Source organism: Paramormyrops kingsleyae, chromosome 15 (genome assembly GCF_048594095.1).
Source record: "Paramormyrops kingsleyae isolate MSU_618 chromosome 15, PKINGS_0.4, whole genome shotgun sequence".
Classification (NCBI taxonomy): domain Eukaryota; kingdom Metazoa; phylum Chordata; class Actinopteri; order Osteoglossiformes; family Mormyridae; genus Paramormyrops; species Paramormyrops kingsleyae.
In genome coordinates, this window is record NC_132811.1 from 18,244,208 (window position 1) to 18,271,301 (window position 27,094).

Consider the following 27,094-nt stretch of genomic DNA (forward strand, 5'->3'; position numbering starts at 1 on the left):
AAATGGGGCAGGACCAGCCATGGGTGTTCTGGTGCCCGGGGCGTTTCTAGCTGTTTCAAAGATCAGAGGCTAAGTCAAGTTTACCTGGGGCTCGACTCATCTTTTTGAAGGAAGTTTGACATCGGGGCTAAAATACTGAGGGCTATAGCCCCGAGTGATCGGACCTAATGACACCCATGTCTGGAACCCTAGGCAAGATTCTGCTGAGTGCCCCCACCCCCAGAGCAGCAGAAAACAAATTTTATCGTTTATCATGAAAAACATTTCAGAAACACGGGGTATCTGGCTGCTAACTAGCTCGCTGGCATCTGTTTCACAAGAATAGTAGCAAAATGTTCAAACTAGTGTAAATGACTGTAATATCATGTATTTTTTCTGGTTTTCTTCACTTGCTCTTTAGCACCCCCTAATCAAATGGCAGCCTTCACCTCACCTATGATGCCTATAGGGCAGGCCTGCCCTGGAATGGGGGACGCGTCTCATGATAGAGAATTTACCGCGAGTAGTTACCATAAGGCAAATGCTCCATTTCGATCGCTGGCTGACTAGAGTCATGTTGATGAAGGTATCTGGTTTAGTGCATTTATAAGTTTTATGAGATGTTGATGTAAAATAACTTGAATCCTTAATAAATTTCACCAGGTGTGCTGACTGCAGCAGAGTCAGAATCCATTTCATCCACCATCTGGCAGCTGCGCACGGTTCAAGCTGCAGGCACCAGCAATAAAAGTGGGATTATTAGGAGCTGAGGCTTTCAGTGATTTGTGAAGTTTATAAAGTTGCATTTGGTGCTGCTGGAGGCAGGGATGGGGGTCAGGGCAGGCCAGCAGGCCGAGTTAGCCATGGACCTGACTAGTTTTAAACTCAGAAAAATAGATCTTTAAGTTCAATTTCACGAGTGGGATTAAATTTGGAAATAATACATTGAACAGATATTGCAATATCTGATCCTTTGAGCAGAGCACTAAATCTATGGTTCTGGAAACATTTCTATTCTTATCATATTATTATATACATTACACAATAAAGACAGATACCTCCTCTACTTTAAATTTCTAAACCTCAGGCTTTTATGAATCGCTATGGTGCTGTATGGGAATACCACCGGAAGGACTGGAAGATGAAAAGTGAAATTGCTGCTTTCATTACTTGCAGGAACTGGCAGTAAGCAAGCTGTATGTCCCTGCTGCAATGGAATCCCTCTACTGTGTGCATTCTTATGTGTGAATATGTGAATAATCAAATACATGTTTTATCATTCAATGGGAGAACCTCTTTTTATAGATATATTTTCAGTTGGACACTGATTTGTGTGAACATAAAGTAAATGATTGGTCATCTTACATTAATTCTTTGGTCTAAACTGCTTTGAAAAAAGAAGGCAGGTTTATGGGTGTGTTAAATTATTTATTAGCCACATTACCGAAATAAAGCTTTGAGCAGGAAATCCAAGCAAATGCATTTAAACTATATACTTTATAGAATTAAGTCATTTTGACATTAGACTCATTTTATTTGGACCATAATCAATTAGACAGAAATGGTTCAGCTCAGTAAGGGATTTGGCTGTTCTACATGTGAGTACAAGTCTGCATTTCATTACTAGGTCAACAAAAAGGTCTGCTTGGCTTAAAGAGATCTTGCTAATCATTAACTGGCCAGTGGGATTTATTGGAAGCAGAGACACTGTCATGTAGCATTTGCTACTGTGGCTTGAATTGAGGGACAGTGAGCTACCTGGACTCGGAGCTGTGCACCCCTGCCACGACTGTCACAGGCGGTAAGTGTGCTGCTCCAACTTTGCACCCAAAATCGGGAAAGTTGTGTACCTCTTATTGTGACTGTTGCTTTGTATATGAGCAGAGAAAGCCAGTTTGTATGGATAGGTTACAGTTTTTAAAGAAAATAGACACATTCAGCTGTGAAAAAATGTCAGTTTGGTACATTATACATGTCTTACATGGGAGAATAACAGAAAGACAGCACGTCTACAGCAGATATATACAGGTATATATACACATACTGTTGTGTCACTATGGCAACATAACGCCAGTTTCATGCTAGATATATTTGCATTTGTTTCATGTCATAAAGTCTAATTATTTTTTATAGAATTTTATCACTTTTAGATGATGCCTTAATATTTTCACTATAATTTCACACTAATGTCATTTAAGTAAAAGCTGCTTTGTTCATCATAATTCCTCAGAACACATATGTATCGTTCTACATAACCAAATACCGAATGCTTTGTTGATTTACTGAAAGTGTGAAATCAGACCATTTGTCAGTACAGAACTGCTGGTTCTGTTTGAGTGAGATGCCCTCTTGGTTGCATAAAGCTCCCCACGGTGTCTGGAGAGTGGGACAGTCCGACTGGAACAAGAGGGCAGGATGTGGCCCCCATCAGAGCAGGCATGGGCTCGAGGTCATTTCTCCAGCGCCAGTAGCTGTAAGGTGAGAGTCTCGGTCTGGTATCACTCACCTACAGCATTGTGTCATGTAGGGGTCAGAGGTCATATGATTTCAAAATCCTCAAGGCAGCAAGTGCAACTGGACAGTTATAGCAGATGGGCTTTGCTAGGATCAATATAAACAGATGCCTTCAATAAAGTTTTGCTGTCTGAAAAAATCCAATATTCATTTCGCACATTACAGCATTGATCACACTTTAAAGCCCCCATCTCTGAACCCTTCTGGCACCACATTAAATGTTTACACCCCAGAGACCTCATGGTGTTTTTCCAGCTGAGGAACACAAAGGCTTTGCTTGGGTCAGCTCGGATAAAAGCGGTCACGTTCACTTTTCACATTATCTGACCATTCACCGCTGCTGTCTCTCCCCGCCGCACAGAGCCCTCCCCAGTGCTGCCTTCCCGGGCCACAGAGAGACTGGCACTGCCCAGTGTGCCTGCAAACCCCCACTTTCCCCATCAGAACCAACTGTGGCCATCTTTATTGCGGTAAGCTCGTTTCGGGGCCACCCCGGGCAACTCCTGGCTATTAACATTTAATGCACCTTGGGAATAGACTCAGAATGTTCAGTAAAGAGATTCATATAGATACTATGCTCTTATGGATATAGATGGAAGAGCAATCAGAAAGGTGAATACTCAGAGGCGGCTCGAGACATTTGAAGTAGTTGGACATTTTTTGGACAGAGGATCCGGAATGAACTGGCCATTCTCAATAATGCTCTTATCCTGACATTGTGGGCACTATAAACATTAATGGCTGACTCCTTCCTACATGTGAGTCTCCACTCGGAGCACTTTGCACAAAACTGTTAATAAGCACTACCAAATAAACCATCCTACCAGGTCCCTAAAGGTTGACTACAGAAAAAAGCAAAAAAAAATTATGAACAATATATTTGAGAATTTCAGTTTATAAATATTAGTTAGTTCTGCTTTGAAACTCCAGCATTTATACATGTAATGTTCACAAAGATGCTCCCTGATTCACAGCAGAGGTGTGGTGTTGCCTGGGGCCCCGAGCTGGGGGGGGTCCCCAAGGACGGCTGATTTACATAGTACATTGCAAATCTGCTTTATTTGTGTATTCTGTTTTCCACAAAAGTGAAAATAAAGGACTTATGTTTATTACATTCTCTTTGTTGATATTATTCATTTAGACTAAAATAAGAGTAATATATTTGACCATGTTGCGAGAGAGTAAGTTGGGGCCCCCAGAGTCCTAAGAATTGCCTGTGAGTCACGATGGTGAGCATCCACTGTGAAGAAGCAGACAGTACCTCCGAAGAACAGCACTGAACCATCTGTGTGTTTATATCAGACCAATCAGGGTTCTTGTGATGGAAACACTGGCTGTCATTATAATATCAATGCTAATCTGCGCTCTCGAACCCGCAGCTCCTTGCTTGATAACGTACTGGAAGCACGAGTCCTGGTTGGGTGCTGTTAGCTGCCCGCTGTGCCGGCAGAAGGTAACAAAGTTCACGGGGCCTCTGGGATTGATTTTCTGGCTGAGTTTGAGACATGCATTTACTTACCATTCTGATTGGTTGGACCTGCTGCATTTCACTGTATAAGGGACACAAGAAACAATCTCTTCTCCTGTGTGTTTCTGTGGGTCTGTTCCAGGTCAGCATTCTCCACCATCTGTTTACGGAGAGCAGGATGGACCGGCAAGTGAACGACGTGCTGGCAGACATCAGATACTACAACAAGCGCTTCTCTGGGTCACCGCGACAGGTACAGCAGATATGAATAAGGTGCTGGAAAGAGGCACCATCTAGCAGGTCATGTGGGCAAATTAGTTAGTTACATTTAACCAGTGGCTCTAAATGTCACCAGTATAGATGTCTTCTAGGATATTTAGTTAGGGAAAGAGTTAGACATGGTATTAAACTGTGTTATAGTATAAACAGACAGTATGCATCGGTACAGCTTTTAATAGTGCTGTCATTTTTCAAGGGACTCTTAGAAAGTCATGTTTGCAATTGTCAGAAATATTCTGGTTTATTGCAGATAGAAACAAAACAGGTGCAGTGGTGCCTGCGGTTCGCGAACACTGTGGTCTACGAACAATTTGGTTCATGACCAAAAATCTCGTGAAAAAAATGCTTTGTTTCGGGTACAAAATTTGGTTGACGAACAGGTTCCCCGACCAGATTCCTTTTTTTATACTAGTGTAGTAAATAGAAGGAACACAACAGGCACCCAACAAGCACCAAACCCAAATACACAGACGGGAAACACAAGGTTGTCAGACGCCGAACTGCAAGATGCACACACGATTGAAATACACACGCTAAACACACACGAGGATCAGACACACAAGACATGAGCAAATACACGTGCAAGAACAGGGAAACGCAACCATTAACATTAACAATAATTCAAGGGTTAAGGACTGTTAAAGAGCGTGATTTCCCAGGCAAGCAAGTCTCCATGTCTCTCTCTGCTCCCGCGATGCCTCAGTCCGCCCGTCGCCACACTATATTGTGTTTTTCTCTAAAGTTTCTATTATAAAAGCCAGCCAAATTAATTAACAAAAAATATTATTTGGTAGGCTTGTGAACGAATTAATCGAATTTCAGTGCAATCTTATGGGAAAAATTGCCTTGGTTTGCGTACAAAATGGGTTCACGGCCACTTTCCTGGAACGGATTGTGTTCGCGAACCGCAGGCACCACTGTACATTTTAGTTTGTGTGGATTAATCCTTGTTACTGTTCACGGTCATTGTATATGTTGCTGAAAGGCTGGTCTTTGGAGGAACAGCAATACTGGTACAGCTTAGCTGTTATTCTAGCTCAGATCAGCCAGATTGTCTGGCTCCCTGTTCCCGGATGACAGCTGAGGTCAGAGAGTGCATACATGATTTTCAGAGTCACACGAGGCTCGTTCAGAGCCCCATACCTCATCACTGCTGCTTCAGTGCCCAGTTGACACTGCTTGCCTAATTAAATGACACCTCACAGCACCGTGTCGAGTTATTGCATCCTGGGTAGGGTAAATGTGGGAATGGTGGTTACAGATAATATTTATCTAGGCAGGTCATGATGTCCTTGGAGCTGAGTGTCTGGTGGCTTTCCCTCAGGTGACCGACTACCTGTATGATGTGCCACGCTTCCTGGGCCTTCTCCTCCGCTCCCTGGGCAACCTGGGCGGCTTGGTGGGGCTCTTCCTGCTCCGGGTGACCGTGTGCGCGTTCGGGGCCGTCACTGCTATGGCCTCATCCCGGGAGGCCACCTCGGAGCCCTTCTTTGGACTGCTGGGCCTGCTGGATGACGTAGCGGTGGTCTCCCTGCTCCTCATTTCCGTTGTCAACATCAGACAGGAAATGAGGTCACGCGGGGGGGGCGGCCATCACACAAACTTCAGCATGTCCTGAGAGAGACCCGGTTACCTCGCACTCCACCACTACCAACAGCTCTGCAGGACGTCCATAAGTGAACTTGGCTTATGGACCAAAACAAAGGTTTCCCGGCTGAGGAGTATACAGATGGGTGTAACAGAATGCCAGGGCTGCTATTGAAGACTCACAACAGGGGTGACTGCTGTAGAACACTGACCCAGAAGAGGACAGCCTTCTGAAATCAGTCCATAAATCAGACAGAAGCCAAACCAACTGAATAATTTATTTGAGGGAAAAAAAACTGTAAATGTTTTAAACAGCTAAAGAATTAAAGAAGAACCTAGTCTTTAGTTACTGCTTATATATCTTTATAGATGCATGACCTTGTGTTTATAACTGTGGTGTAAAGATAAATGTGTTTGATGTTGAAACTGTACTTCTGTAAATAAGTATAATGATAAAGATCCATATTTATGACCCTGGAGATCTATGCTGTCACGTTAACAAATCGTCCTTCCCGGCACACGCAAGTCAAACACTCTGGCCACTGCTCATTATGAAACTCTGGAGTTTCGTCCTCACTCTTCCGAGACAAGCAGGGCAGTTCTTTCTGGATGACTGCAGACCACACCAGACACACCCTTAAATAAGAGCCGGCTCTGCTTGAACTCTGACAGACAGCAGATGTGCATCACTGCCAGTTACTGATTTAAAACCACACCCAGACCTTGATCAGGAAACATGAGATGATGGTAAACGCATGAGAGTTTAATGACAAAAACGTGCCACACGTCCGCTACCCTGTTCCTGTCAGCGTTCCCCGCCGACGAGCCCTCACAGAGTGAATAAATAACTGCCGGTCTGTTCATCTGAATCATTTCTAACAACAACCACCGTTGCAGAAACAGGCAGACTGCCAGCGTTTGAGACTGAACAGTACCAGCTACACAATTATCAATTCTGTGTAAATCAACAGAATTTATTTGATGAGGGGAAAATAGAAAATTGCCTGCTTGACATTGATTTAGCCGCAGGCAGCTGTTGTCATGCTGACACCCACCTAGAAGGACAAAACGCACAGAAACTCATTTTTGCTGCTCTAATTTTATATTGTTTAACAGACTATGAAACAGCTATGAAACGTTGACAATGTATCTAATTTCCACATTCACCAGCTTATAAATGCCCTTCCAGAGCCTATAGCTTACACTACGTACAGATACAGGAAGTAACAGTGTAAATAAAATAAAAAACAATGAATCAGCTGTAAATATATCACCTTGCACAATCTAATCAGGTTAATATCAGGAGACAGACACAGACAGCCGCTCTTCCATGGTGACTAGGCCTTATTTACTTTGGGGAATTCCAGACCAAAGGTACGGATAATGGGAGTTAATATTCTTAACCCTGGATTACTATTGTACTGAAGTACCGGGTCCTGCTCATACAGGGAGGCACATCAGTAACAGCGACAGTGGGAAGCTGGCATCTCACACATCAATCTAACATTCGTTTTCTAAATTTGAATTGGGCAGCACCACCCAACCCCACCCCTGCATCCTCATTGGACGCTTTGGCACCAGGCAGCGGCGTTCCGGAACATGCTGAGCCAGGGCAAGGCCGACAGGGATCGGCGCAGGGGTCCGGGCGCCCAAGCCCACTGCCACGGCAGCACCGTGCGCTCCGGGTGCGGCATCATGGCTAGGTGGCGGCCGTCCGCAGAGCACAGGCCCGCGATCCCCTGGGGGGAGCCGTTGGGGTTGAGCGGGTACACCTCAGTGGGGGCCCCCAGGTCATCCGTGTAGCGCAGAGGGGCCAGACCCCCATGGAGAGCACGCTCCTGGACCTGGGGGGTCCGAAATTGTACCAGGCCTGCGGGGAGGAGGCGACACAAGGGTGATTTTTTTTAGAATTACCCTTGCATAAAAAAAACATCAAAGCTCGGGGTGGGGGGGTGGGGGGGGGGACTCACCCTCGCCGTGGGCGACCCACACACCCAGGCAAGAGCCCTCCATGCCCCTGAGCATCACGGCGGGCGACGGCAGGATGCACACGCTCACAAAGCGGGACTCGAACCGGGCAGACCGGTTGTGAGTCAACGTCACGTCCGTCTCTGCGGGCAGAACAGCGGGGCGGGAGGAGGGGGGAGGTCAGTGTTTCCGGAATCACGTAGGTCCGCCTGGGAGAGAGAGCCCCGAGGCAAAAAGTCTCTACAGAGTGAGGTTCAGGAGAGAGTGAGGTTCATAGAGAGAGTGACGTTCTTAAAGTGTGAGGTCTAATCAAGTGAGGTTCATGAAGAATGAGGTTCAGTGTAGAGCGAATTTAGTAAAGAGTGATGCTCAGGAGCGAGTGACGTTCAGCAGTGATTCACTACATTTTCATTTTCACTGTTTTGATTGTGGATCAAAAGTATAGTTAATATGTCAACTCGTTAAAAAGAAAACCTCCCTTTCTGAGTCACATACTGTTTTGTAACCAGAATTTCCTGATTGTCTGTCTATTAATATTTCCTTTCCACACTTTCACACCAGCTTTAAAATTCTGGTAACCAGTGAGCGGTTTGCATAGCACGCCCCCCCCCCCCTTACCAGCACCGTCGCCCCCGCCCACCCAGCCCAGCAGGGCCAGCAGCTGGCAGCCGTTACAGACCCCCAGGCTGAGGGTGTCGTCACGCCGCCGGAAGCGCTCAAACTCCGCCCGTGCGTGGGGGTTAAAGGTCACCGTGGCTGCCCAGCCTGAGGACACAGCCGGATTCCCACACAATGTCATTCGGAAACAGCAGGCAGTAAATCCTCAGTATCACTCAATACCGGATCGGATGAAACCCAGTGGGCCTCATTACCGGAACGACAGCATATCAGCACATTCCCAGGTACCTTTAGCTGAGCCCAAGACGTCTGCGTAGCTGAATCCGCCCACAAAGACCACAGCCTTGAATGGGTCCAGGCTGGTGGACCCGGAACAGACGTCCTGCATGGTCACATCCCACACCTGGCAAAAGTGTTCAGACTCTGAAGAGGCTTATTCTGAACACATTTATACCCATATCATATTTATACCCAAGCATTTATACCCATATCATATTTATATATATAATATATATATTGCCAGATATTAAAATAGAACCACAGTTCTGTACAATAAATAGATAAACATATGTTCACATACGTTTGTGGATCTCCATCTGTCACAAGACAGTGGAAGTGTTTGTGACAGATACACAGTGCCAGTCAAATGTCCGGAGTGACCTGCTTTTAATACATTTGTTTCTTTTACAGTTATGCTATTTACCTTATAGTAAAAGGCCTCAAGAAGATGAACTAATACAAATCAAATATTGTGACGGACGTGACAGATGTAAACACCTCGAATGCTTCTCCAACAGTCTCCAAAAGTCTCCACAAGTTCTGGGCACAAGTTGGATACCTTGCTCTTACTCTTTGATCCAGCTCACTCCAAACCAGGTGCATAGGGTTTAGGTCGGGGGGATTGGGGGGGCCCTGGCCATCTGTCACAGCACTCCATCTCTTTCTTTGTTCATAAGATTATACTACATGACACCTCAAGGTGTTCTTAAGGTCATTATCTTCTTGAAAAACAAATGATTCTCAGTAGGCGTGTCCAGACCAGAGGTGGATAGTTCAGTAAAAATCCAGTCACAGATTGGGTTTCAGCCAACCAGTTGAGTATAGAGTCACAACCAGAGTACTCAACTGGTTGGTTGAAACAAAATCTTGGTCTGGATTTTTACTTTTTGGACTTGAACTATCCACCTCTGGTCCAGACTTTTCACTGTTATCGTAAATCTACAAACTTATGCGAAAATTAATGAACATCTGAATGCTTAACATCATCATACAGATGAAAGCAAACAATGATAATATTCAAGCCTGACATCACCCATGTGGTGTGACCCCCTCCTTTAAGCAGCATTGTACCTCAAACCCAGCCATGAACAAGGCGACGGACATCTCCCGGTCACCATTACTGCCCTCCTCTCGTATCACGGCCACCCGGGGAAGTCCCAGCCCTGACCAGAAGAGAACATGTTCACAGCAGACCATTATCAGGGCGTTGGTGGGTTAATGGTTAGGGAAGCGCACTTGTAATTGAAAAATTACAATTGAATCCCCGACCAGCAAGGTACCACTGAGGTACCCTGAGCAAGGTACCGCCCCCAAGCACTGCTCCCCGGGTGCTGAATTAGCTGCACCCTGCTATGTCACAATGTCACATATGCATTAAATGTTGTTGTGTGCTGTGGTGTGTCAACAATGACCACTGATCACCAAATTCTATCAGCCAGCTTATTAATGGGGGAAACACATTACATTTAAACAGATAATGAGCATCGTCATTGCAAACTCTTCCAGGATGCTGCTCACCCAGCTCCTTGGCGCTGGGCGTCTGCTCGGGGTCAAAGGTCAGCTTATAACACGGTGCCGTCCGGCTGGCTAGGCCCGCTTCCTCCTGCTCCACGCACGGCAGACTGGCCTGCAGCCTCTCCAGCTGGAAGCTGGTGCTTTCCCATAAGTCCCTGAGGCGGGGCAGGCTTTCAGACAAGACCAGCTCTCCACAGACTCGCACTTTGACCTGGAAGGGAAAGATCATAATAAACCAATATAAAAAAAATTACACAAATCAGAAGTTTGTGCAGTAATACACTGCCAATCTCAAGGAGGTGAACAAACCAAAAATGTTCATGAAGATCAGTAGATAATGATGCAGGGCGACAACTTCCACACACAGGTGGCAGAAGTTATGAGCCGAACCTCACCATTGATTCTGGCCCGAATCCACAAGTTCTGCCAATCCTGTGGCAGACGAGGCCGGCATCAGTGTAGCTCTGACACACCCTGTCAGCGTTAGACTCTAATACCTCCAAGATCAGCCCCAGCTCCTCAGAGAACAGGACATCCGTGACTGAAAGGCAGAAGAAGCATCACTCACACATCTAAACACTTCACTCTTGTTATAGCTGTAAGCAGGGCAAGGTTCAAAGGTCAGCACCAACCTCCTGGCCCCTGGAAGGGCAAGTCCACCTCTATCCCACGATTCCCTGCGAAAGACATCTCCAGCAGGCAGGAAATGAGCCCACCATCACTGACATCGTGACCAGCATTCAGCAGCCGCTCTAGGATACATGACCGAAGTGAGTCACATGATGCAGGCTAATGTGAATATTAAACACATTTTTAAATGGCAGTTTATGGGATGATATATAATTATCATAATATATAATTATCATGATACTGTAATACATGGCATCACAGGTTAGCTGGGTTAACTGAAGAGTGCACGCTAATTAAATGGAACAGTATGGACAGGAACTGACCCTGGATCAGCGACTGGGTGACGTTGAAGCAGGAGGACAGCTTGTCTGGATCATCCAGGTCGGGGCTGCAGTCACCCAGCTGTCCGTAGCACTGAGACAGTGCAGAACCACCCAGGCGGAATTTTCCGGGACACACGGGGACATACAGTAGCACGCCTGAAGGGCCAGGGAGGGGAGGGGAGGGGGGGGGGAGGGGAGGGGGGGGGGGGGGGGGGGCATGTGCGTTAGGAGGTGCCAGGATGCTGATTAATGCATAGCCTGTCATATAAAATATAAAACGGATGTTTATAGAACGGAAAGTCGATAGGAAGTTATCTGCGAATGACGTGAGTGGCAAACCTTTCCCATCAGGGTTCTCCAGGTCAGGGGTCACAGTGGCAGTGATGTCAGGACACACAGCATAGACGGAGATCACCAGGGAACCTGAGGAAGTCGGAAGAGCCGACTGCGGTCTTAATGACAGCAGCAAATCCAACACCTTCAACCAAAAAGCTGTAAGGTTCCTCACAGCTGAAAAGTTTTCAAATGCAGTATTTTATAAAATGTTGGATTAGATGTAGTTTATTGGTGTCTTCATGTTCAACAAAGTTTAAGTTATTTAACAACTGTATAGAGTTATTTTTTTATACAAATCAGCTCAGGTGAAACGTATGTTTTCAGGGTTGTCAACATCTGTCATGCTTTCAGGCTCTCACTGTCACACAAGAAATCTTACGGCAAATCTATATTATTCCATTATAAGCCTAAAATTAGCTACATCAAAAGCGTTGGGGTAGTTTGCAAACCCTACAGACCATTTACAAGGTTAAAAAAAAAGTTACATACTGTACATGTAAATGCGTGTGCATGTGTGTGCAGACTTGTCTCGAATTGAAAATCTCACTGACCAAAGTTGGCAACCCAGTTTTCAGCTAAAACAACTTGTCATTCCCTTTGCGTTGTTACTCTGACAATTATACACTATATTGCCAAAAGTATTGGGACACCCCTCCAGATCATTGAATTCAGGTGTTCCAATCACTTCCATAGCCACAGGTGTATAAAATCAAGCACCTAGACATGCAGGCTGCTTCTACAAACATTTGTGAAAGAATGGGTCACTCTCAGGAGCTCAGTGAGTTCAACCGTGGTACCGTGATAGGATGCCACCTGTACAATAAATCCATCTGTGAAATTTCCTTGCTACTAAATATTCCACGGTCAACTGTTAGTGGTATTATAACAAAGTGGAAGCAATTGGGACCAACAGCAACTCAGCCACAAAGTGGTAGGTCATGTAAAATCACAGAGCGGGGACCTGGCATGCTGAGGTGCGCAGTGTGCAGAAGACGCCAACTGTCTGCTACAGACCTCCAAACTTCGTGTGGCCTTCAGATTAGCTCAATAACAGTGTGTAGAGAACTTCATGGAATGGGTTTCCATGGCCGAGCAGCTGCATCACCAAGTGCAATGCAAAGCGTCGGATGCAGTGGTGTAAAGCACACCGCCACTGGACGTGTTCTCTGGAGTGACGAATCACGCTTCTCTGTCTGGCAATCCGATGGATGACTCTGGGTTTGGCGGTTGCCAGGAGAACGTTACTCGCCTGACTGCATTGTGCCAAGTGTAAAGTTTGGTGGAAGGGGGATTATGGTGTGGGGTTGATTTTCAGGGGTTGGGCTTGGCCCCTTAATTGTAGTGAAAGGAACTCTTAATGCTGCAGCATTCAAAGCCATTTTGGACAATCTCATGCTCCCAACTTTGTGGGAGCAGTTTGGGGATGGCCCCTTCCTGTTCCAACATGACTGCACACCAGTGCACAAAGCAAGGTCCATAAGGACATGGATGAGCGAGTCTGGTGTGGAGGAACTTGACTGGCTTGTACAGAGCCCTGACCTCTACCCGACAGAACACCTTTGGGATGAATTAGAGCGGAGACTGTGAGCCAGACCTTCTCGTCCAACATCAGTGCCTGACCTCACAAATGCTCTCCTGGAAGAATGGTCAAAAATTCCCATAAACACACTCCTAAACCTTGTGGACAGCCTTCCCAGAAGAGGTGAAGCTGTTATAGCTGCAAAGGGTGGACCAACTCCATATTAAAGCCTATGTATTAAGGACGGGATGTCAATAAAGTTTGTGTGTGTAAAGGCTGGTGTCCCAATACTTTTGCCAATATAGTATAAAACAAATATCAGAAAATATCACCTATGTCACTTTTTGTATCTTCTCGAAATAAAACCACCGTCATCGTCCAAAAAGTAAAAAAAAATACCGTGATGATAATTTTAGGTGATATCGGCCACCCCATGTGGACCCCTCCATACCCGGGGCCTTCACGGTCTCCCTGCCCAGACGTGCCGCCATGCTCAGCGAGTCCTTGCCGCCGTCCACGGCCACACCCAGCTGGGCCATCGCGGCACACATGGCCTGGCACGCGTCCCACAGCGCCGCCCCCTCGCCAGGGAGCTTGGCCGCCCACATCCAGTTCCCACTGCATTTCACGTCCTGAGTGGGGAGTGAGGCTCACATCAGCCGGGGGGGTTGAGGGGGAATGGAACGAGCCGGAAGACAGATGCAGAATGACACGCCCACATGGTTTTATATCAAGGGACTTGGTGCCCACTGCTGCCTCACACCTGACAGTGTGGGGGGGGGGGGAATCCCCTGTCCAATCCAGGTTGAATAAGTTTCCATGCAGCATGTGTGTGTGTTGAAATTTGAATACATTTTGAACATATATATTGCATATATCTGCATTGTATCTATAATATCTTTACTGAATTCAGAAAGAATGGCACTTGAGCTGATAAAGTACATTCATCCATATATGTTCTATAACTTCTCATTTAATACATGGCCTGTAAGGATGTCATCTGATCAAACACTGCATGCATGGATTGTGTGATTTTAAAATCAAAATGCCCCAGGTCTGATTTTCCAGCTCAACTTAACAGCAACCATGTACATGCCTTCCACGGTGTAATCCACCCAGCCTTGTTCCCTATGCTACCTGGGATATCCCTATGCTACCTGGGATATCCCCCCATAGGGATATCCCTATGCTACCTGGGATATCCCCCCATAGGGATATCCCTATGCTACCTGGGATAGGCCCCAGGCCGCCCATCACCAGGATGAATGGATGGATGGATGGATGGATGGATAATACACCTCGCACCCCTCCCCCGTAACCCTGCACCCACTCTACGCCCGTTTCTGCATGCCCCCACCTTACCTTGAGTGCAGTGACCCTGGCAAACACGAGGTTCGTGAGGGCCTCCCCCACAGCCATGCGAGCCCCCGCCCCTGGGGACACCAGGCCCTTGATTGGCTGCTCCCCGATAGCTGTCGCCGCCCCCTGGAGGCCGAAGGGGGACAGAGCCACCACAGCCACGTCGGCCAATGGCGTGTGCAGGGGGCCGACACACTGCTGCTGGGCCACCAGGCCTGTGACGGAGCGGTCCACCTGGGGGGCGGTGGGGGGGAGAGGGTTTCTCATCTGACCTGTGTGTGGTGATGCTCTGCGCTAATGGCCGGCACGGGGTTAGAATGGTGACCTTGTTGGTGAGGTAGCGCTTGCTGGCGACTGCGGGAAGCCGGAGAACGCGGTCGAGGGCATCCAGCACTGACAGGTCTCGGGGCAGAGTCAGGGGCAGGAGGGGGGCAGGCACCCTGTTCAGCACAAACTCCTGGAAATTGGAGAGATGGGGGGAGGGGTACTGTGAGGCGCGAGACCATTTTTCCCCCAGCAGAGTCTCACAGAATACACCCTCCACCATATACCCACATGGTATACCCCACTGTACCCCCCACAGTACGCCCCCATGGTATACCCCACTGTACCCCCCCACGGCACACCCCCATGGTATACTCCACTGTACCCCCCCACGGCACACCCCCATGGTATACCCCACTGTTCCACCCACGGCACACCTCCATGGTATACCCCACTGTACCCCCCCACGACACACCCCCATGGTATACCCCACTGTACCCCCCCACGGCACACCCCCATGGTATACCCCACTGTTCCACCCACGGCACACCTCCATGGTATACCCCACTGTACCCCCCCACGACACACCCCCATGGTATACCCCACTGTACCCCCCCACGACACACCCCCATGGTATACCCCACTGTACCCCCCCACGGCACACCTCCATGGTATACCCCACTGTACCCCCCCCACGGCACACCCCCATGGTGTACCCCACTGTATCCCGTCATGGTATATCCCACTGTAATACCCATCCCACAGTATAGCAGGGCCGTCTCCCCATCCAAACTCACCTTCTGTGGCATCTTCCCCAGCACCCACTCCAGCCTGAGGTCCACTGGCCGCGGCCCAGCATCACCTCCCTCCTCCAGGTTGCCACGGTCATCCACCAACACAATCTGCGTGGGAGGTCACCAGGTGAAGCGTGACCCACTGGCGGAGAGTAGGGCTGGGCGATATCATATCGATATCGAATGCCAGCTTTTCAGTGCTATACGGACATTAATTTACGCCCATAATTTGGTAAGAGGATGAGTAGTATGGCTTAAATATTAATGAGATGCGTCTTGTGATACCAAAAAGTTAGTAATCTGTATAAACTTTATGTTTCTTAAATTCTATTAGCAGAGCATGCCACATAGAACTGTTTTGGTATACTACGGTTTGTATACCTCAGTGCAATATGCACTGAAGTCGCGGTGAAGAAGATCAGCCACAACATCTTTTAAAAGAGGAGATCTTGTGGATAAACAAGGTAAAAAGACGTCGGCGGTGTGGAGGTACTTTTTGCAGTTCAAAGTCTGACACATTTATTAAACATAAGGATATGCCGTATTTATACTAATAATGATTTTGGGCATCATACAAAGCCTCATTAATATTTCAGCCATACTACTAAACTGCTTAAATTGTGGGCGTAAATAAACGTCCGTATTTCACCGAAAAGCTGGCGCTTGGCCAAATGTTGCGCCTGTCATCTGAAGCCCTGGTGATTATTGCACATGCGTGATGCAATATCGATATATTGCCCAGTCCTAGTGGAGAGAGGTCACCAGACGCCCCCTAGTGGTGATCCGGGCCAAGGCCGGCACACTCACCCTGCCGTCGCCTGTTATCTCACCCACGAAGTCCACGGGGCACTTCTCCCGGCGGCACACCTGCGCCAGGAAAGGCCGGTCGGGAGGGTGCACCAGCAGCGCGTTGCTCTCCTGGTACTCGGCGCCCCACAGCTCCAGCGTGCTGAGGGTCGGGTCACCTGTCTGGGGGGGGCGTCACACATTGCTGGGCATCATATGAACAATCGTCCATTTATATAAATCACACTCCCTCTTTTGAGTCAATTTATTTAATCACTAAATTTTCCACTAAGACACAGTATTCCTGAAAACAGGCCACAAAGACAATCTGAACAGCTGATCTGAGGGGGAAAGTGAAGCAGAAAGTGAGGGATATGCAAGGCGACAGAAAGTACAAAACAGCATAAGTAAGAGATATAAAATGCAGAGACAGCGACACACAGCTCTAGGACAGCCTGGTGTTCGCTGGCTCTCACAAGCTCCCCCCCCACTGAGCTGAGCTTTGGTAACCACTTCACAACACCAAAACTTATGGAAATATCACTTTAATTAACATACCAAGATCAATTCAGCAGGTTTCCAACACTGTACTTCTATATAAAATCCCATAAAACCCAACACCACCCTATACTATAAGAGTGCTACAGCCATATTACAACCCTGATTCAGTGACTAGATGAACATAACCCAACCTTGGTTTGAAACAGCATTACTAATACTTCACGTACGAAGCTGTCAGGAACCCAAATTTCCACTAAATTATATAACCATAAATTATATAAGAATACAAATCCAAAAAAAGAAAAAGGTATTATCTGTCTCATTCTCCTCAAACACAAGCAGAAACAGACAAGAAGCAAGAGACTCAATAACTAGCAGGAGGTGAGAGAGAGAGCTGGCCAGAGAAGAGAGCGCAGAAAGGCCTCCAGACCACAGGGGACACTAGAGAGTACACCCCTCACCTTAAACCTGCTGGCATAAAGGATGGCTCCAGCTGGCTCGCTCAGCTCCTTCAAAACGTTCCCTACACACAACGGGACAGTCAGGAGCATATACAGGGGCGTGGCCACAGGGTCACTGACCCCAGCTGAAAGCTGATTGGCCCCTGAAGTGGCCCCTCCCCTTTCACACACCAATGCAAAAGATATCATTGGCTAGTGATATGCCTGGGCCATTTTAAAAATCCTTGAATTGGCCCTGGGGGCAGTTCACTTCCCTGCACAAGCCAGCCATTCATCAACAACATAAGAAGTGAATGGAGTGTGAATGGAGCACAAATGGATCGCAGGCAGGGCGTGAACAGGGAGGAAATCAAATAGGAATGTGAGAGAATGTGACCGCAGGGAGATGAGTCCACAGACCGGAGGACCACTGGGTAAGTGTCCCAGGCAGACTTCACGAGGTGTTGATCCGTTCAGATGCACGTTCGGCGTATGCCATGTTACGTTACTGCCACCGTTTCTCCCTCACCATTTCCCCCCGCCCCCTGGTCGTGGATGCTGCAGATGGGGTTCCCCGAGGGCCGCTCCAGACAGGCACGCAGCGCCCTGTTCATCTTCTGCTCCATCTCAGCATCCCCCCTCTGCACGGCCCCAACGTCCCGGGCACTGGCGTTGTCACCCTGGACCTGGAGGGACGAACGCAGGTGTGATACGCTATAGACAGCCTGTGTATTAACCGGGGAATGGTTCAAGTGGCAATCCTTTTCTTTCTGATCAGCTTTCATCATATACATTAAAATAAAAACAGGCCATTTTTTTTTTTTACACCCCCATTGGATAAGTGAAAATTAAATGTTGGCTTTGCAGTCTGTAGCACCAAAGGAGTTCCTCACACACAGGCCTGATCCATGGCTGCACCGTCTGATGTTTCAGAACTCATTAGGGTTTAAGGTACCCCTCAAACAGGCAGTGCTTAGGGGTACAACAGTGTAGCTCTTCAGAGGAGGGGAACCTGAAAACAGTCAGGATATGATTCCGCCCCCCTTGACTGGCACTCTACCCGATTGGCCCACCTCCTCCACACTACCCAATGGGCCTGCAACCTCGACTGGCACCCTACCTAATTGGCCAAAAGCACCCTTCTCCTTTGCATATATATGGTCTAGATGCAAGTAAATGTGATTTTTTTTTCCCCTCTACAGCATACAGAGCTGCAAAGAGGAGATCAGCAAACCTGTATGGAAGAAGCTGCTCCACCACCAACTCCGATCCTGTAGACAGGTCCTCCTATCTTCACCACCTCCATCCCTGAGACAAATGGAAAGAGGAGAACTCATCCACCATTCGACCCCAGGTTACTGTCACTGTCATCCAGTCCTAATTTATCTCATGTATGAGAAAAACGCTGGGCATCCCCTCACCAGGCTCAGGTTCTTCTTTCTTTACATGCTGCTCCTCGATAGAGCCCAGCCCACCGCTGAACATGATTGGCTTGATCCACTCCCGGCGTTCCCCATTTGCCAGACTCATGCCAAAGGAACGGGCAAAGCCTTTTTAAAGAGAGAGGAATTCAGATCTGGTCAGATGAAGAGACTGTCGCCTCAAACTCACACGGTGGTTCATGATGGCTCATGATGGCATGCGTGACAGAGCAAGAAGCACCTGTAAGCACTGGTTCGCCAAACTTGTTGCCATAGTCCGAGGCACCGTCGCTGGCCTCGATGGCCACCTGGAGAGGTGATGCAAAACTGCTGGGATATTCCCAGCCGGGGTCCTCCCAGGGCAGAGCGTACCCTGAGACACACCACAAGAGAGACACGGTTTACAGGGACAGACAAGACGACTGGCATTCCTCTTATACCTGCAATGGAAACATGTGGAATCAGTTCTGGATTGGGAAAATGTCAGGCACCAGCTCTGGTACCGCGTTGGTGGAAAGAGGCATTACTGTCCTCCTCTGCAGTGTCCTGCTCTAGTAATGAGAGGTCATGCTCACTCTAGCCACTAGAGGGCAGTAACATCCCCAGTTGGGCAGCAGATACAGCAAATATCATACAGGATCCTCAGCTGGCTGCGTGATAGACAACTGTGGTTCTGATTTTAAACCAAAAGTGACACAATATCCCCGGCATCTGGGCAGTATCATCTCTGAGGGCAATGCGCCATGTTCATGTCCATAATCATCAACATCCTCAACGTGTTTATTCACACTGGGCTTCCCCTGCCGTCCATCTTCCCAGGAATCTTACCAGGGATGTTCAGGTTTCCAAAGCAGTAACCCGCTGTGCCTGCTATCACGTGGCCGCCTCTGCCAGCGGACTGGATGTCCCGGATTCTGCCACCGGTACCTGTAGTTGCCCCACTGAATGGAGCCACTCCTGAATAGTGAGACCCAGGATATAACATTTTTGATCACTTAGTGGAAACGGGTCATACTTCATCTAGGTTTCATGGTTTCTACCATACAGATTTTACAGTATTTAAAAATGAACCCAATTACTAAATTAGCATCATTAACAACCTGCACACAATAGAAGAGTGTAGAAGAGTGATACTTTACTCATTCCTTTGGGGAAATTGTATTTTCACCTGTCCCTTCTTGCTCTCCATGAGACACACAGACACTTAACCAGGGCACTGTTCAAGGGCCCAACAGTGGCATCGATCTGCCAGCACTGGAATTGAAACCGTCGACCTTCTGATCACAGAAATAGAATCGTAACCTACTGAGCCAGTGGTTCTCGATCCTGTTACGCCCCCCGAAAGAATGTTTTCATTCCAACCTACACTGCTTTCAACCTGCCGCATTCATTATGAGCCTATTAAGGACCATCTGGGATAGGATTGGGAACCACTGTACTGAGCCAAATAGAAAAGTGCTATGTTCAAATGCAGGTGTGACCCTTGGTGGGGAGGGGGGAGCTGTCACCCTGACTTACCCGTGGGGAAGTTGTGGGTCTCCGCTGTGAAGATGACATGCCGGGTGGCACACCGGGTGACGTACGGGCTGGGCCGAGCCGGATCGGTGGGGTACATGAACTCTAGCTCCATGCCGGTGATGCCACTGTGGTGGGGGCGGGGAGACACAGTGAAACAGGGGCGGGCACCCAGCTTGACTGAAAGCCAATCAGAAGAGGATAAGGGTGCATCGTCGTGCAACGATGTCACTCATCTGCGTAAACATCACCCACTGCATTTATCGCCACGGCAACTCAAAAGTTTTCCCGCATTATAAATACTGGACAGGAAATACTTTTTAAAAATGCAAATAGTTTTATCAGACAATTAGTCTTCATTATGATGTTAAAAGAGATGCACCAATCCATCATTCAGATCGGTATCAGTGCTGATCCAGACCTATTAGACCAGGGGTGTCAAACTCCAGTCCTGGGGGGCCAGAGCCCTGTGTAGCTTAGTTCTTTCCCTGTTCCACCACAAATGATTCAGCTCAAGAGCTGAGCTGTAATTAGCACAAGGAGTAGAATCAGGTGTGTTAAATGAGGGTAAACCAAAAACTGTGCAGGGCTCCGGCCCCCCAGGACTGGAGTTTGAGACCCCTGCATTAGACGGATTGGGTATCAGCCATATGTGAACGACCCACATCCGATACTTACTTCGTTTTCGGCAGTCTGTAAAAAGATAGCTCTGATATGTACAATCAATCGCACGACAACTCTTTCCCATGAACTGTTAGAATGTGGATTGGCTCATCCCTGGTTAAAATAAATGTTAAGCCAGGATAACGGCATTCATGTTTCTGGTCGATGTTTAACATCCTAATCTGGGTATACCTCTGTGATTGGCTTAACACAGTTGCAGTGAGATTGATCTGGTACGTTACTCAAAAGCTGTATCCATCTAGGTCTTGTTAAGGATGACCTTAAGGCCAAGATAAACAGAAGAACTTTTATCCCATTATTGTCAAACGTCATCATCACCATCAAACCTGAAGGTGGCGGCATCATCATCATCATCATCATCATCATCATCATCATGAGCCTTAAAAATGAGAGTCCCACCTTCCCTTCATATATCAGCAATAATGCAGACCTGCACGAGAACACTGAGCATGACTCATGTTCAACTAGCCCAGACACTCACATCCCTCCCTTCATCAATCTATATTAAGCTCAAGACCTTGACGGCTTCTGGACTACAGCACCGTAACGATGAGATCTCATTAAGCCTGCTGCAACGTCACCAGCAGCTCCCACATCAGGTCTTTTGACAGCTAAGGGCCTGAAGACAATACCTCCGCCGTTTTGGCCTCCTCCTGACCTCAGGACTGCAAAATTCCTCTCATTCCTCAAGAAAAGCATTACATCCTGATAGACTCAAGGGTTTTCTCTCTATAGAATTAGCCTGTATGTATAAGCACAAATCATAGTTGCTTCACTGTATCCTGAGGTAAATCAGACATCCAACTGTTCTGTTGGGTTTATATGTTACATTTTATTTATGTAGCAGGCATTTCATCCAAAGTGATGTGCATTTTTTTAAAAGCAGGTTCAGCCAGACCCTAGAGCAATTTGGAGAATGGGCCTTGTTCAAGGGCCCAATAGAGACATCCCAGTACCGGCCCTAGGATTTGACCCTATGTGACCTACTGATTACAGACAGTTTCCTGACCTGCTGATCCACACACTGCCCCAAATTACTGATCTTAAATAGGTAGCCTGTGTTTATTATGAGTTTATACACTATATGGACAAAGGTATTGGGACAGCTGGCTGTTACACCTACAAGACCTTCTATGGCCTCCAGAGTATGTGAGCAGAGTGGAGCGGTGAGAATATGTTGCATTTTCAAGCAACATATAGGCAATAATGGACAGGTTTGGCAATGGCATTCCACACAAAAATAGGCTTAAAAATAAAGGAATCAGTGGGCTTAATAGCCTAAAGAATATACAGGCTAAGCATCCACGTTTTAAATTCCTCATTTTTTTTCTGTTGATGCTGCTGCTGCGTCTCTATAAAATAAAATTTCACTGACAGCATTACGTGAAATTAAAAAATCCTATTAGACCTACTTTGAATGACAAAACAAATTTATTTGATTACCAATATTTATAGGCTTTTATACCTTATTAATTTACTTTATAGACTTGATATACTACAACCATATAAAACTTGCTCACGTTTTGCTCTGGCTTCCGCCTGTTCGCGTAGCACACTCTCATGTTTCTGAGAAAAGTGATTCCAAAGTGAATCTTCACTCACTGAAACAGTTTCACCACATTGTTGTTCTTGTTCTACATTATTGTCATCTATACATTTCATAAGGATAGTACACTTGTATGATTTATCAGTTTCCTTTGTGAAATACTTTGCGAATTTCATCTCGGTCAATTTGTGTAACAGTCTTGATAATTGTACAGATGAATTCTGGGTAGATTTGGGCACGCCTCAGAATCGGAGCGAAATTGGAGCGAGACAGAGTGACCGCTCCAGCCTTAATTAAAAAACCGCTCCATGCTCTGACCAAATTCCGCCCGCTCCGCTCCTCGCTCACGCTCCGCTCCTCGCTCACGCTCCGCTCCTCGCTCACGCTCCTCGCTCACGCTCCGCTCCTCGCTCACGCTCCTCGCTCACGCTCCGCTCCTCGCTCACGCTCCGCTCCTCGCTCACGCTCCGCTCCTCGCTCACGCTCCGCTCACATGCTCTGATGGCCTCCCACTTTAAATACAAAGGCATCAACATGGAGTTGGTCTCCCCTTTGAAGAGCTGCCACTCTTCTGGGAAGACTTTGGAGTGTCTGAACAACCCATTCTTTCACAAATGTGTGTAAACCCGACTGCATGGCCAGGTGCTTGATTTTATATACCTGTGGCAATGAGTCTGAATCAAACTCCTGAATTTAGTGATTAAGAGATGTGTCCCAATACTTCTTTCTATATAGAATATGTACAGGAACCTGATTTTAATTTCAAAGTTTATTATGTGTTCGATCCTCTTTGCTTGATGCTTCATGCTCCACTCACCTGCTGTTGTCACAGAATTTAATGACATTATTCTGGTTGCTATGGCGCTGAGTGCCCATGATGAGACTGAACAAAGTCTCCGTCTGCTCCTGTCCGTCGACGATCATGCGGCCACGGAAAAACCAGTGCCGGCTGTGCTCACTGCAGGAACAACAGGAAGCACAGGAGGGTTAGGGTAAGATACCACGGGGAGCCCGGAATACCAGGAGAGGAGTCTCAGGTTCCAGATGGGAAGAGCATGGGCCAGACCTGTTTGACTGGGCGAGGTCGAAGCACTCCACGCTGGTGGGGTTCCTGAGGACCCTCTGGAAGAGGGCGGTGTAATAATCCAGATCCCAGGAGTCAAAGGCGAGGCCTGCAGGGAGAGTCAAACCCTGCCAGGTCACATGGAGCACGACATTCATCTGACATGACACTGCACCAGGGAATATGGCACCATCTACAGCCTCAGATACCAGACTGAGTGACACTGCTTGCAAACTACATATTACTAAATGTTAATGACTGACGGAAAGACAGAATGACAGACAGACAGACTTCATTAATCCCAAAAGAAAGGCAGTATACAGATGATTTGTCTCTGGTACGAGATACGTTTTCCCATATATGACCACATCATCTTCAGCAAATGCTAAATGCCACAGAATTTGCCATGTGACCCATCATCCTGGCTGTAGCTCTGATTTCCCTGCTCACGTGGTGCGTCGCCAGCTGACTGTAATCCAGTTATTCCATTTCCTCACCTTCCCCCCACCCACTCCACCAACCCAAAAATGCCGCTCTCGTCTTGTGACTTCATAAAATGATTTAATCGCATTAAGCGTCATCTGACCCTTCCCAGCTTCCTCTGGGTATGAGGTCAGAAACAACACAGTCTGATCAACTGAGCTCTCACATATGAACTATAGATGCCTGTATAAATTATACAGGGGGGGTCATTTTTAATTAAATTGATTTAATTTAATTAATGGATTTAAAAGGATGATGCTTAACTAACTGACCAGATTTACCATCTACCATACTTGGGACGCATCTAGCGTCTCACCAAGATCGTCGTTGGCTTTCTCCAAGGCAACGCGTCCTTCTCCAAGAACATCCACTTCGAAGACCTCCTGTGGGCGTGTCTCCACAGCAAAGGATCTTATTGGATGAGGGTAGATGCACTCGGTCATGCTGTCATACAAGCAGCTGACAAGCTTCTCTAGGTCTCCATCGGTCAGCTTCTGAGTCACGCCATCAACACACTGCAGGGCCAAAAGGGAAGAACACTGAATAAGCCTAAATTACAGGCACCATGTTAGCTTAAGGCTGCCAACCAACAATTTCTTTACAGCTATGGAGGGCTGTAACCGATAACATGCAAGTGCCCCCTGATACGAGTACCTTGATGAGGAACCGGCGGGACAGCTCTACTCTCGTGACCCGGCTCAGACCGGCACTCTGGCAGATGGACACGGCATTGGTGGACCATGCGGTGGAGAAGTTCAACCTGTAGAATGACACAGCGAGCCAGGAGCCGTAATGAAGGCAAATGCAGACAAATTGCAAAAAGATGCATGAAACAATGTAACAGTTAATAAGCCTAAAGAAATACGGAAGGAAACAGACCCCACAAGATCTTAATCCCTCTACTATCTTCTAGAAGAACAACATCCACATCTAAATCCAAAACCACCCACATATAGTCCTGCTCCAGCAGCCCCTCTTACCTGGGCCCAATCTCCACCAGATGTTCTCCATCCCTGGCCACCAAGGTTGGTTCCTCCACCAGCTGGTCTCGTAGGAACAGGGAGCTGAACAGCCAGCAGAGAACCTCCTTCTGCTCTGAATCAAGGCCGTCAGATCCTGTGCCCCAACACAAATTGCCTTTCACTCTCTTCTTACCCTCCCCCAAACATCATGTATCTTCACTGCTCTATCCCCTCCTGTAAGCATCATGGCCGCCCAGTACCCGCAGCTCTCACCGTCCAGCTCCACATTGTAACAGTGTTCGGTGCTAATGGACACATCGGGGAAGAGCAGCACAGCCCTCTGCAGGCCGCGGCTTCGCTCCACCTCCCTCCTATACAAGCGCTGCACAACCATCGCGTCAGGATCTGAAGGAAAGTCCGAAAGGCATAGCAGGATTACAGACCCTGACCAAAATGTCTATATTACTATTAGAGATGCACCCATTGTGTCAGTCAACTATCGGTATCGGCCGATACACTAACGATCGGCCATCAGCCGATAGCTAAAAATGAGCCGATATTTACCGCCGATAATTCCCTTTAAAATGCTGACCCATATTGCTTTGCACACCGGCATACTAAACAGTCGGAAAAATGTCTGCTGAGAGGAATTATTTTAACGTTGGCGGAAATTCATTTTGCAAACGTTGTGTCAGTTTTCTAAAGGATAGACTATTAGCAACGGCCAAAAATTTCCTTATCGGGGCATCACTAATTACTATCCATCACTTAATTACAGATGGCCAACTGAATGAAGAGATGGCTATTACAGTAATTTACGTTTAAGTGGAAACGCAGCCTGTTTATTATGCTGCTGTGATTTGTGTTGAGCGGCAAGCTGGTTAAGCGGTGAACCCTGGGCTCAGGATTCTGAAACTTGGGAAATAAACTAAAAAGCTATTAGTTTAGCCATAATTAGTCAAGGGTGGCATGGTGGTGCAGTGATTAGCACTGTCGCTTCACACCTCTCGGAACAGGGTGTGAGTCTCTGCCAGGGTTCCATGTGTATGGAGATACATGTTCTCCCCGTGTTGTCGAGGGGTTTCCTCTGGGTACTCCGTTTCCTCCCCCCAGTCCAAAAACAAGCGGAGATTAACTGAAGCTGCCAAATTGCCCAAAGGCAAGTGTGCCCCGTGATGGGTCAGTACCCAATCCTGGGTTGTTCCCTGACTTGCACCAAGGACGTAACTTTGGCTGGAACATTAGGGGGGGTCGAGGTCTCCACCCTTACAGGGGAAACATGATTATTGGGGGGGTTATATTGGCTGGATCTGATTATTGGGGGGGGGTCATGACCCCCCTAACCCCCCTAGAAATTACACCCATGCCTTGCACCCATAGTCTCCGGGAAAGGCTCCAGACCCCCCCGCAACCCTCAGTAGAACAAGCAGTTACAAAAAATGGATGGATGGCATATCTAGTGCAAATGACCTAAATAGTAATCCAAGCCTCACGTCTGACCATCACCAATGCCTCTACAACAAACAACCAGTAAATCAACACAAATTAACATACAGAGAGATTTTAGTTTTTAACCGACATGCAGGGAAGTATTTCATTTGCGATATGCTGTACCCCTTCTGATACAAGAATAAGGCCAGCGCATCGGTTACTGAGATTACCTACTTGTGTCACCGCTGCACACACTGCATGCACAGCGCGATTCTACTGATTATTGTTTCAAAAGGATCGATCGGGGGCTTCAATGTCGAGATAGACGATCGTCCTGATTTCCAAAAAAGTAGCTTTACTGACAAAAAGCAATCTACTCACTAACCATTTTGGGCAAAATATTTTTGCATCAAGCCTGCGTAGATTTTGAACGACAACACAATGTTTTATCCACATATCAATTTTAGTCAACAGGTCAGATGCGCATGAACTCTCTTAAAGTTCTCAAACTCTTAGACAACAAGCTCCTCTGCAGTAAACGCACGCGAATACAGGGGACTCTCTAAAAGAACTTACTCGGTTTTTAGTCTAGACAAAAAGCGTCAGGAAAAGGACAGAGTGCAAACCATTCCCGAAGTACACTCCGGCAAAGCTTTCCGTCACCTTCGTCCACTGGCCACCGCAGAAAGACCCACGTGTGACACTGCCAGATGCTGCCGGCTTCCGCGGTGCTTCGGAGTCAATTTGCGCATGCGCACAGCCCCATTGCCCGCCCGACCATTGCGCAGCGTGGCGTACGCAGATGTACGACACGAGGTGGCCTGAAGGTG

At 47.4% G+C, this 27,094-nt stretch overlaps 2 protein-coding genes across 3 annotated transcripts; one reads left to right on the forward strand and one right to left on the reverse strand.

Annotated features, from left to right (window-relative positions):
* Nucleotides 1-1,423: 1,423 nt before the first annotated feature.
* LOC111834945 (E3 ubiquitin-protein ligase RNF170) lies at nucleotides 1,424-6,469 on the forward strand. Its single transcript, XM_023794807.2, has 6 exons — nucleotides 1,424-1,780; nucleotides 2,343-2,457; nucleotides 2,855-2,963; nucleotides 3,873-3,946; nucleotides 4,104-4,214; nucleotides 5,565-6,469. The coding sequence occupies exons 2-6, from the start codon at nucleotides 2,395-2,397 to the stop codon at nucleotides 5,856-5,858; spliced, it is 651 nt and encodes a 216-aa protein (XP_023650575.1). The 5' UTR covers nucleotides 1,424-1,780; nucleotides 2,343-2,394; the 3' UTR covers nucleotides 5,859-6,469.
* A 105-nt stretch (nucleotides 6,470-6,574) lies between these two features.
* Nucleotides 6,575-27,013, reverse strand: pfas (phosphoribosylformylglycinamidine synthase). 2 transcript variants are annotated; one of them, XM_023794804.2, is made up of 29 exons: nucleotides 26,841-27,013; nucleotides 25,107-25,238; nucleotides 24,852-24,987; nucleotides 24,526-24,631; nucleotides 24,188-24,386; nucleotides 23,392-23,497; nucleotides 23,143-23,283; nucleotides 20,099-20,223; nucleotides 19,409-19,537; nucleotides 18,822-18,953; nucleotides 18,581-18,709; nucleotides 18,394-18,467; nucleotides 17,689-17,845; nucleotides 17,181-17,242; nucleotides 16,240-16,401; nucleotides 15,436-15,540; nucleotides 14,700-14,831; nucleotides 14,378-14,608; nucleotides 13,467-13,647; nucleotides 11,500-11,583; nucleotides 11,161-11,316; nucleotides 10,840-10,959; nucleotides 10,603-10,748; nucleotides 10,211-10,418; nucleotides 9,764-9,855; nucleotides 8,702-8,816; nucleotides 8,414-8,560; nucleotides 7,798-7,938; nucleotides 6,575-7,697 (listed from the first exon to the last, which is right to left on the reverse strand). In XM_023794804.2, exons 2-29 carry the CDS (start codon nucleotides 25,225-25,227, stop codon nucleotides 7,387-7,389), a joined length of 3,948 nt encoding a protein of 1,315 aa, XP_023650572.2. In that variant the 5' UTR covers nucleotides 25,228-25,238; nucleotides 26,841-27,013; the 3' UTR covers nucleotides 6,575-7,386. The 2 variants fall into 2 exon arrangements, with proteins under 2 accessions (XP_023650572.2, XP_072555949.1); XM_072699848.1 differs by lacking the exon at nucleotides 6,575-7,697 and having other exon boundaries at nucleotides 7,803-7,938; nucleotides 8,436-8,560.
* Between the last annotated feature and the right edge of the window lie 81 nt (nucleotides 27,014-27,094).

Bases quoted from the DNA above. Each gene is read 5' to 3' on its own strand.
- pfas (XM_023794804.2), bottom strand. From the start codon at position 25,227: ATGGTTGTGCAGCGCTTGTATAGGAGGGAGGTGGAGCGAAGCCGCGGC. The intron at 19,538-20,098 runs GTAAGTCAGGGT...CTCACTATTCAG, and splicing joins GACCCACAACTTCCCCACGG to GAGTGGCTCCATTCAGTGGG. The intron at 14,832-15,435 runs GTGAGTTTGGAT...TCCAATTTCCAG, and splicing joins TGGGGAAGATGCCACAGAAG to GAGTTTGTGCTGAACAGGGT.
- LOC111834945 (XM_023794807.2), top strand. From the start codon at position 2,395: ATGTGGCCCCCATCAGAGCAGGCATGGGCTCGAGGTCATTTCTCCAGC. The intron at 2,458-2,854 runs GTGAGAGTCTCG...CCCGCCGCACAG, and splicing joins CCAGCGCCAGTAGCTGTAAG to AGCCCTCCCCAGTGCTGCCT. The intron at 4,215-5,564 runs GTACAGCAGATA...GCTTTCCCTCAG, and splicing joins TCTCTGGGTCACCGCGACAG to GTGACCGACTACCTGTATGA.